General features: G+C 29.6%; 1 protein-coding gene across 4 annotated transcripts in view; it reads right to left on the bottom strand.

The window, feature by feature from the left end:
* Nucleotides 1-12,105, bottom strand: part of LOC107436641 (disco-interacting protein 2) — a 190,082-nt gene that overhangs the window by 145,688 nt on the left and 32,289 nt on the right. For 2 of the 4 annotated variants that reach the window (XM_071188299.1, XM_071188298.1), the window contains exon 2: nucleotides 110-163. The exons of the other annotated variants lie outside the window; for them this stretch is intronic. In XM_071188299.1, the coding sequence (XP_071044400.1) occupies nucleotides 110-128 (19 nt within the window). In that variant the 5' untranslated portion in view covers nucleotides 129-163. The remainder of the gene's footprint in view (nucleotides 1-109; nucleotides 164-12,105) is intronic. 4 annotated transcript variants of the gene reach the window in all.

The raw sequence follows: 12,105 nt of genomic DNA, 5'->3' as shown, positions 1-12,105 counted from the left end.
ATAAGCACCTTTAATCTTTGTATTTCTATTGTATACAAACTTATGAAACTTGTTATCAATTTTTCTAGAGTAACTCTAAGTATAAAAAAGAAAATTTCAATATATTTACCAGATTTGCTGAGAATCATAAAAATGAAGGTAGAATTTGCTTTTTAAGTCTTACCTGAAAAGAAAAAAAAGATAACTTGAAAAGATGCATATTTGAAAAATGAACAAGATAAAAAAGTAAATTAATGGGAAGGTGAAAAAACTAAGATTTTGCTTCACGTCCTTTGATTCAACTGTTATTTTATATTATTTTAAAACCTTATCAAAGTAAAAGCAATTTTACATCATATAGCAAACTTCGTTGATTTAAATCTAATTATTAGTGTGAAAAAATTTATTTCAAAATATACAATATAAAATCAGTTTTTAATATATTACTGTATTCATAAGTTTTAATTACCAAAATTACATTGAGTGATCAATTCTTCATTGATTGAACTTCAGTTTAAATGATATTTTAAAAATCTTATAAAGCTTTCGAAGGGCTTCTCAGAATATAAATATAAAAAAAAGTAAAAGTTTGATGCGTATAAAAATGCTGTAAAAAAGTTCTGAATATGAATTTTTTCCCATAAAAACATGATTGTAATAAAAATCTCACAAATTCAAAAATTTAAAACTTTATCTTTAAAACCACATTTTATTTTAAGAGTGCAAATATACTTTTGAATTTTCAAGTCAATAGAATTATTATGAAAGTATAATATAACATTTCAAAGAAAGCACTAAAAATATAACTGTCTAAAATATCTATAAAAATTTAGAATGCCTAAAAGGGCAAGTTATTCTAAGAAATAAAAAATATTTGCTAAACTGCAATAAATATAAATGCCTACTTATATAAGGCAAGACAATTTATTTCGTCATTTCAAAAGTTAAAACAAAAAAAATTGTGAAATTGAGATTTTTTAGCTTTTTTTTTCAGTAATTAATAATAATAAATATATCGCTTTATTTAATACTACATATCTAATCATATATATCTGTTAAAAATATATCAACTCAAAATAATCATAAATATATTTTCCTTTGTATTCAATATATGTTAACATAAAACATTTTTAAGAATTAATATAATTTTAAATGTATTGTAATGATTCAATTTTTATAATATTTCAATTTAAAATATATTTATAAAATGCTACTACAAAATCTTTTAAAGTATCTGAAAAGAAAATTAGAAATGTCCGGTTTAAATCAAATTGGGACTGTTAAATCAAATTGCCTGCTTCGAAAATTTCAAAAAATAAAGTTTATTAATTATTTCCAAAGGTTGCTCATTTAAATAACAATGTTAAAGCAACAATTAACTTTTAAAATCATTTCAATGAAACTTAAATATGTTAATTATTTTATCTTGCAACTGCTAAGTTTCTTTGAAATCTCATTAAAGGAGCAAAAAATTTTAATCAAATGGTTCAAATCAATTATTCAAACAAAAAATATAAAAATTAAATTAAATTTATTTATTCAAATTAAAAATATAAAATAAATTCATAAAAATTAAACAAAAAAAAAACATAAGATGGGTGGCAGTGATTTTTTACAATGAATTTTACTATTACAGGGTGCGTAGCCAAATTATTCAACAAAAAATAAGCACATTTTAAGCACTTTTCAATCACTTTAAAAAAATATCATAATTAGGCAGGGTTGGAAAGTTTTTGACAATTGACGGTTTAACTTGTTTTAACCGTCATGTCAAAAAAAAAAACCTTTTGGGATTGTTTTTGACATTTGTCAAAAACCATGAATATTTGAATTATGTAAAACAAATGGCGTTTTCATACGCTACGGACTGACAATACTCCGAAATAGAGTGGGGTTGTACTGATTTTTAAAATTTTGAATAGAACAATGTCTTTTTGCATAATTCGTGGAGAAAATAAACATGGTAAAGGAAGAATCTCATTTTGAAAATGGAAAAAATTGAGCACTTTTTAAAAAGACCCCATGAAATAAGCCCCTTTAAGGACTTTTAAAACACGAAAATCGAAAATAAGCACCTTTAAGCACTTTTTAAAAACGCTACGCACCCTGGATTACGATTTTAATTGCTGAAATCAAGTTTAAAAACTTTTTCTAGAGCAACGGAATGTGGCAATTAATGATAAAAATCAGCAGATGTTAGGTATTTTCTTTACAAAATATATTTGTATTTACAATAAATCTTGATTATAAAAAATATAAATAAAAGTTATATTTATATGATATTTAAAAGAATAAAACACAGGAAGTTACTGAAACTGCTAATTAATAGAATTATTTATTTCCGATTTATGTGAATGAATCACTTGATATAGGAAAATTATAAACTATTTTAATGTATTATTGACACATATCGAACTTTAAAAAGTACATGAAGATTTAATAAAATTTTTTTGTTATTTTTTTAAAATCCAACTAAAGTTTAAAAACATTTTTGAAAATTTAAAAAAAAAAGAATTTAAGGAATTATAATGCATTCAATCAACCTCCTAACTCAATCAAAAAAGAAAATCAAAATTGTTTAGTAAATCTATTCGGTTAATAGAGCTTTGTGAATAAAAGGTTTTCAGATAACTAAAGTTTTCAATAAACTAAATGTAACTTAACATCCCAAGAATGTTAGACACCTGAACACAATGCACATGTTTATTAATGCCCTAATAATTTATTTATATTTTTACACAGAAGACACTAAGTCCAGACATCTCGTATGCACACACGGCTGCCAACTTTATACGCTTTTGCAAAAATTTATTTTGAGGTAGCTATGTTTATGTTTTAATGTATTATTTTTTATTCATTTAAACTTATTTTCCACACCACTACATATAAATGATTTAAAAGTTCCTACGTAAAGCCACTTCTTTGCTCCAGCTCTCTCGTACTGAGGCTTTCAAAATGTTCGCAAAATTACCAAATATTCTGAAAGCTTCAGTTTTTAATTATCTACCTATATATAAAATAATTTGCAAAAAGCGTAGTAGTTAGCAAGCCTGCATACAAATCAACCAATATATATATATAAAGTTTATTTTGTTGTTGTTGTTGTAGTTCATTCACATCGCACTAGAACTCACAATGGGCTATTGGCGACGGTCTGGAAAACATCCCTGAGGATAATTCGAAGACAGGCCATAACAATTTTGATCCTCTGCAGAGGAGATGGCACCCGCTCTTCGGTAGCCCAACGACCTCCACGCGAGTCGAGCGGTAGAACAGTTTAACGAGGACCAATACCGCACACCCTCGGTCCCTACGCAGACTGATCCAAGTGATCAACCACCCGCACACTGACCGCAACCAGTGATGCTTGACTTTGGTGATCTGCTGGGAACCGTGCCTTAACGATCAGTCCACTGCGGGACTAAAAACGTTGAAAATTTCTACATTTTTTAAATAAATATCTCTTTTATTTCTTTTTTAATATAATTTAGGGCACGTTCTACCGTTCTACAAGGTTTTTCACTAGGTAATGAATATTTTTTAGAATATATATTTACACAATAGTTTCCTTGGGCTAGCTTAAATAAATAATGAGCAATGTTAATGTCAACAAATTGAATCAGCATTCTCCAGGTGCGCCTAATAGCACACACATTTAGATAAAATGAAAGGAAAAAACTTTCTGCGAACACAACAATATCTCGATTAAAAAACTTCCTGCGCGCATTGCTTAACTTTCGTAATTAGTTTCACCCTTTTATCGCCACCTCATTTTGGCAAATTTTGTTTGAAAATCATGCATTTTTTAAAAATGTTTTTTTATTTTTATGGATTGATTCATATTATGTTGATTCATTCCACAGGGATGAATTGGGTAAAAAAATTTTTAAAAAAATTTGAAAATGAAAGAAGCTGAATAGAAAAATACCTGAAATTCGAACAAAAAAAAAAAAAAANAAAAAAAAAAAAAAAAAAAAAAAAAAAAAAAAAAAAAAAAAACGGTATATTTAGTCGATTCGAACTCCGCACCCGGCTCGTACAGACCACAGTGCTGACGTAAAATATTCTCAGTGGTAGACGGATCATGGGTTAGAGTCCCCTTGCCGCGAGGCTAACCATTGGAGATTTTCGTGGTTTTTTTTGTCTACGTAAGGTAAATGTAGGTTAGTTAAATCAAAAAGTTCTCCACGAAGGCAAATTTCTCCCAATATTTGATCTCATGATCTCTCGGTTTTTGGATCGGGTTCAAAATTACAAAACTACGGAGTTAAACATTGGTAGTCGTAAACCCAAAATTGGATCGGCTGTTCAACGACGGTTATAAAATAAAATATTATACTGTCTGTTAGCATACATATGAACGATAATCAAGAGAAGAAGTGTATTTATGTATTTCATATAGAGCAGCCTTTTACTTTACACTAAAATAATTAATATAATTGCACTAAAATAATTGATATTAAGTTGATTATTAAAAAATTTTAAAATGCAACGTATGTGGTATTTGGATAGAATGAACAACCATTAGAAAAAAATCATAATTTTTAAAAAAGGACAATCATAGTATGACGTCACAGCTTTAGAATGAAACAAAAAAGCGCGAAATAAGCTAAATTATTCATTCTTAAATTTACATACAACTAAAATTTACACTAAACTAAACACTTACAACTAAACTAAACACTTACAACTAAAATTTCGTTTAAATTTACATGAGTACATTTAAAAGGAATTTCAAAAAGACAAATTAAAGATAAATACAAGACAATACCAACGCAAAGGATTCGCAATTTGATGAGTTAAAAATAAACGCAATCCTTAAATGTATTTTATAAGTCTTTTAAATAATTATATACAATTCCAACCCATGTAAATAATTTTTATTTACTTAGTGAGAAATTATTTAAGTAAACAAAACAACTAAATAATAGAAAACTGATAAAACTCCAGAACAAATACAAACCTAAAAGAGATAAGAAAAAGAAAACCGAAACTGCCAATAACTTAAAAGTAAGATGTTTCTTCTTGAATTTCAGAGCTGTTTGAAGCATATAGCGCCATCTATCCATGAAAGGCTATATCAAAACGGCATATTGTCAGAAGGAAGAAGAACACGCAATTTGTTTCCTCAGCGAAATTTTTGAAATAAAAACTGTCCTAAGTATCACACAATTCAATATATTCAATACTCATCAGTTCAACATATTTTTAGTTTCATCAATTTTATTATATCAGTTTTAACATATTTGATGTTGAACATTTCATCAACATATGATCGAATTAATAGAAAATTCTTTAATCCAATTAAAGGAATTTCATGTAGTTTATCTAATAAACAAGTCGTAATTTTACTAAAAGTTAAAAAAAATTAATACTTCTAAAAAAAGAATATTTTAAGTTGATGCCACTAAAATATTTAAAATGTTTTATTTGCGCCATACATCTGGCAGAAAAAAATTTCAACAAAAATGAATTTTTAACAAAAAAGATTTATTTTAAATACTTATAAAAAGTTTGCTAAACTTGATTATGTACATTAAGGCACGGCTTTTTTATCCAATTGAAACGTTCTTACCATTGCCTAGAACAACAAACTTTTTGAAGAACTAAAAAAAAAAAAAAAAAAATTTTTTAAAAAATTTTCACGCAATTAATTATACATACTAATGATTGCTGTAATTCATCAAAAAGCTCGTGTTTTAAAAAACTATTTTAATGCATTATGAACTAAGAACAGGGCACGAAATTGCCGGTTGTCAGTAGGTCCACTAAAATTTGATTTGAACCACTGTAAAATAATCATCAGTGGTCCCTTAGACCAGCAATTGTGTGAAGAAATGGTATACTGTTTTGGTTTTGTTCAGTTTCATGTTTTGGTCTGTGTCATTGTCACAATATTATAAATATAATAATAGCATACTGCATCATAACTGTGCTCATTTTGCATTCTCTGTATTGTTTCTCATTTAAATTCATTTTATTAAATTAAAAAAAAAACGTCGAATACAAGGTGTGTAGCCAAATTATTCAACAAAAAATAAGCACCTTTTAAGCACTTTTCTAGCACTCAAAAAATATTTTTAAGCACTTTAAAAAATTATAATTAGGCAGGATTGGAAAATTTTTGTCAATCGAATGTTTTATCTTGTTTTAACTGTTACGTCAACAAAAAAAAAACTTTTGACATTGTTTTTGACTATTGTCAAATATCATGACTCCTGAAAAACGAATGACGTTTTCATACGCTGCGGACTGACTATATGTCGAAATAGTAAGGGTTTAATTAATTATGAAAACGTTGAATAGAACAATATGAACTGTGTCTTTTTGCATAATTCGAAGCGAAAATCAACATAGTAAAGGAAAAATCTCACTTTGAAAAAGGGAAAATTAAGCACTTTTTTAAAACACCCAATGAAAAAAGAACCTTTAAAGGTTTTTAAAAAACGAAAATCGAAAATAAGCACCTTTAAGCACTTTTTAAAAACGTTACGCACCCTGCAATAGATACGCGTAAACGGACCAATGAATGTATGTACGGACTAGAGTACGGAATGTATGTACGGACAATACAGGCACTCTAGTACGGACTAGTTATATCTTTTAGATACTGGTCCTACGAACCACTGACTAAATTTCCACACCGGACTATCAGAAACGTTGCTAGGTGTTTACAACGCCGGTACTCAGTTTTTTTTTCAATACCTTATGACATGGCGTTGGACTTAAAAAGTGGCTTTTTGAGACTAATTTGAGTTTCAGAATATGTGAAAGCTTATATCAGCCGCACTTGGCATTATTGATTAAGACAACGTAACTCAATAACTTCATAAATTTCATTCGATTCGGTTTAAAATTTAACCGTGTATGTTACGAATGTATTGTTTTTAGATTTTTTTGGTTGCGCTTATAGTTTTTTACTGAATGATAACCGTTTATTCTAAAGACATTTTTCACTCAGCATATCACCAATTTGTTAAAAATAATTTTAAAAAAAACCTGCATACAAAACCAAAACTAACTACAATATAAATAGACATCCAGTTCAAATTTTAGGTAAACCGAAAGAAAAAAAATTGAATAAGTTATGGGGTCCGCAATTGAAAAATAAAACAAGATATATTTAAAATAGAAAAGTATTTTACACTGAAATAATTCATTTTAAAATATACTTTTTATTTTTCATGAATTCGGAGTCTCTCTAAGGTTGCGCCCGGGGACATATCCTCTCCCGGGGAATAAAAGATGAAAAATTCGATCATAGAAAGAAAAAAATCAAAAAAATGGTATCCACTCCAGGTTTTTTAAGGGCATTCTTCTGGATTTTCCAAATCATCAAAAACTGAGTTCGAATAATAAATAAATAAATTTAAAAAAAAGCACTAAAAATAAATTTTATGCAATTTCACGTTTTTGAATACAAAAGAAAAAAAATATTTATTTCTTATTTACCACAGAAAATTATCATTCACTGTGTCTCAAGTCTCGTTTAACATCTAACGTAATGACAAAAGCAATTAAAAAAGCATTCAAAATTACACGCAAATATTTTCCGGTATATGAACACAATAGACACAATAATCAGATTAGAGAAACCGCCATAGCATAAAGAAGTTAGCAAGAAAACAGCTTTTTCCTTAAGATTTACAAACGAAGAAAGGGATCGTTTACTTGGAACGAAGGATGATTTCATCAATTAATCATGATTAAATAATTATATTTATAATAAAGACAAGTCATTCGTAGTTTTCATCATAAATTACATAGCATAAGTAGAACGAGTTTTGAAATTGTGATTTATGAACAGAAAATTATAAAATTGCAAATTATTAAAATAAAATAAGAAAAACGAATACAGGAAAAATATATAGAAAGAGCTCACCAATTTGATTAAAAACCAAACTGCTAGGGTTAATACTGAAAGACAATTTCAAACAATTGTATTCGTACAAAAATCGATCATATATGGGCAGATCTCTAAAACCTTTAACTTTTGATAATAAAAAAAAAATTATAATAATAATAGGCACACTATTTTTACACCTCCAGAATTGTTTGAAAATGTATAAAATATCAGAAAATAATCGTGAACATAGAAAATTTTCATGCCCTTATAAGTACACTGCTGGACAATTGCTAAGGACGGATCACAAATTGCAATGTAGCATAACATTAAGCGAGACATGAGACCTAGTAGGATAAAGTATAGTTGCCACACTGTTCAGACATTAGAATAAAGAACATTCATTGTTCTGGAAAGTACAAAAGCTATGAAACATCTGAAAGAAAAAAAATGTTCATTTGATGCTGCGTACGGAATAATGGAACAATGCATTTAAATGTCAGCAGGCAACTTGAAGAAAGGTGTCAGTACGGGATATGTCCACCGTGGAGTGTGATGCAACATTCTACAGGTCGTATCATACTTCGCACAACATTATCCAGCAGCTGTTGAGGCAATTTATCCCATTCCTCTGTCAGTGCACGGATGAGGGTGTTCTTGTTTGTCGGAGGATAGTTTCAACCAGCAAATTGCCTCCCCAAAGCATCTCAAACATTTTCAATGTGGTTTAGATCTAGAGAACGTGATGGCCATACGAGGCGTTGAATACCCTCACTGTCTAAACAATTCTGAACAGCGAGTGTTCGATGACATGTTGCGTTGTCGCCCATAAAAACAAATTTATCACCGACAGCACCACGGAAAAGACGAACATGAGGAAGTAGAACTTCATCAAAGTATCGTTGGCCCGTCATAGTCCCATTCGCAACCACATGTAGGCGCGTGCGGCCATTGATCATGATGCTGGCCCACACCATGACCCTGCATGTCGGATATCGGTCCCTTTCCTGAATATTTTCTGGACGATAACCAGTACCACTCTCGCGCCAGATCAGTTGGCGTCTACAATCCGATGACAGACTGAACCTACTCTCATCTGAGAAGAGTACGCATGCCCAGTCCTGTTCAGTCCAATTGTGATGCTCACGACACCATTGCAAACGTGCAGTACGGTGCTGTCTGGTCAATGGGACGCACACAACAGGTCTGCGGGTGTATAGTCCTCCTCCCCTCAAACGTCTGGCAACAGTTTTTCGGGAGATCTGCTTTCCTGTGGTAGCAAGAAACTGATTTGCCACCTGCTGAGCTGTGGTGCGCCTGTTCCTTTTTACTGATAGGACGATGTATCTGTCTTCAGCAGGCGTCTTACTTCTAACACGACCTCCCCCTTGCCGCTTACTACACATTCCAGTAGTTTTAAAAGATTTCCACAGCCGTTAAACAACACCGTCAGCGATGTCGAACTCCCTGGCAACGTCTCTTATTTTTCGCCCTTCTTCGATCTTTCCAATAATTCGGCCACGCTTAAAATCATCTAAGTAATATCGGGAAGACATGCCGAAAATTTCAAGTTCGTCAACTAAATCTTTCCTGTAAAAATTTGACTTGAAACAACAACTCTCCACAACGCGTCAAAACCTTTAAAGCTCTTATCAGCGCTATCACGTGATGAACAAACGTGGACAAAAAAATTTACATACGCATACCCCTTCTTACTATATCCCGCACTTATTCTAATTTTCCACATTTTGCTTCCCTTCATTTTGTGGTTGCTATGGATGATAGTGTTATCCGTCCTTAGCAATTGTCCAGCAGTGTATAAACAAAAAATTAAAATTTTTGAACTAATTTTTCTAGGTTTATAATCACAAACTGTCATTCGGTGAGATTAGTTACGATGTCAAGACCGTAATCAGACGCAGATCTAAAAAGTAAATGTTAAAATCAATCAAAATTTTGATCACACGTTTGTCATTGCCTAATTTATTTTCTGTGTTGTGTGTATCGCATTGCGTTGCACCTGAGTAAAGTTTTCGATCTATTCTCTAGGTTGTCCAGACCGTAAATCTGTCAGACCGTAACCTCACGATTAATTAATTGAATTTAACATATCAGAACTTAGTTTTTTCCCTATGTTTTAATAATTGAAGATATTTTTGACTGAAAATAATTAAACTAAGCCTTTTTATACATTATATAGCAATTTAACTTAACATTAAAATTTTTCAATTCATTTATAATACTAATAATTTTTGATGAAAAATAAAGGGTAAATATGGGTGAAAATTGCTCAATCAAAGAAAAATAAGTTCAATAAGTTCATATATTTATTAAATAAATTATACTTTTGTCGTTTTCATGATTTTTAATGAAATGTATATAAACCTAGAATTTTAAATTTTTCAAATCAAAAATTTTAAATTTTTGTTTATACTTACAAAGGCATCAAAATTTTCGATGTTCACGATTATTTTCTGATATTTAATAAATTTTCAAACAATTCTGGAGGTGTAAAAATAGTGTGTCTATTATTTTTCATTATTATCAAAAGTTAAAGGTTTTAGAGATCTGCCCATATATATCACCATATTGCCAAATATTGCAAGAAATTGAAATTCTTATAGTTATTATTGTATTTACAAACCTGAGAAAAAGTCGAATGAAATCAATTAATTTAAAGGAAAATAAATTTTAACACAATAGGGTTATTTTATGAAATGTTATTGATCTTTTATAGTATTTTTTTCGTAAAAATTAAAACTGTATAAAAGCATTTTTAACGCGCTTTTTTCATTTGCTTGCTAAATCGATTGAGGAGTCTATCCACAAGTTTACAATTTAGTTAATCTTCAAGTTCAAAATTTAATTAATATTCAAGTTTAGAATTTAGTTTATCTTCGAAAATCGAAAATTGGTTCAAACCAAAATCTAAGATGAACATTTCTAGTGCATAGTTCCTGAAAAATCAAATTTTAAATATACGACTTTTTTAAAATTCGATTTCTCTGGAACTTTTCAACCAATTTCGCTAAAATTTTGTATTTTGCCATTAAAATTAGATACATTAAAATTATGTAAAAAATTGTATACCTTACAGTTTAAATTTTTTTCGACTATTGCTAAATAAAATAATGAAAATAAAATAGTAAGTATTTACTAAAATTGATTTTTTGCATGGATTTATCTTTGGTTAAGCGAATTTTATAACTGTGTGCAAAGATTTTTTCAATTCACTTAAAAAGTTCGTGAGATATAGCGAAATACGCAAATAAAACTAACATTGGGAGGTCCAAACTTTACATCGCTCTCCCGATCAAACTATGGGGGCCTTATTTCACAGATTGCGACAATCCCCTATATTTTGAGGGTCAAAAATCCAAATCAGTTGAAAACAGGGTATGATTATTCAGAGAAAGTATGCTTTTGTGTCTGATTTCGTAACTTAAAATATCGTCAGCACCAATTAATTAGCATATTTGAGGTCACCCCCTCGAACCATTAAGATGGTGTCCTAGAACGTGAAGATCCGATCATTAGATCAAAAGTTATTCAGGGTGGTCCGTTTTTTTATTTTTATTTTGCGCACTGTACATGCTTACTTAGTACATACTATATATTATTCGATAATATGACAGTAGAGTCTTCGAAGAACAACTGCCGTAAGGGATTAAAATGTATAAAGAAAAATGCCATAAGGAAAAAAAATACAAGAGGGCACTTAAGTTCCAAAAATAAAAAAAAGAAAGCTTTACTTTAAACAAATGAATAATAACTGAATAATTAAGCGAAATGAGGATTAAATTAAAATTATCATAAGCAATAATACAATACAATTTATGTTCCTACAAGGAACATGAACTTAGAGAATAAAAAAAATGGTTATTGCTACTTCCAAGGCTCGCAATTATTCCTCAACTTTAACTCAAAAAGAATATCCCTTTAAAATAAATATATAAGTTTAGATAAATATACATTTCGTGAAGACATGGTGCTTTAAAGAAGAAAAAAAAATCGCTATTTATTTATCTCAACATCTGGTAATAGAAGTGAAGCCTAAGTGTTTGACCTCAAAGTTGAAAGATGAGGAAGAAATGCTAAGGTCAATTTAATTATATAAGAGTAAAAAAAGAAAGTAAAATTAGAAAGAAGCTTGCCAGTTATGAATTCAAGCTGTAGAGAAAGATAATGCTTTAAGGAAAAAAAATGAATAAGAACCCTAAAAATAGTTTACCCGCTTTTTACTAAAATAAGGTAAGATGGTCAACTACCGTTCCTGCAGTTGA

Source organism: Parasteatoda tepidariorum, chromosome X2 (assembly GCF_043381705.1).
Source record: "Parasteatoda tepidariorum isolate YZ-2023 chromosome X2, CAS_Ptep_4.0, whole genome shotgun sequence".
Lineage (NCBI taxonomy): Eukaryota > Metazoa > Arthropoda > Arachnida > Araneae > Theridiidae > Parasteatoda > Parasteatoda tepidariorum.
The sequence above is the reverse complement of the archived record's forward strand: the minus strand, read 5'-3'. Positions and strand labels throughout refer to the sequence as shown.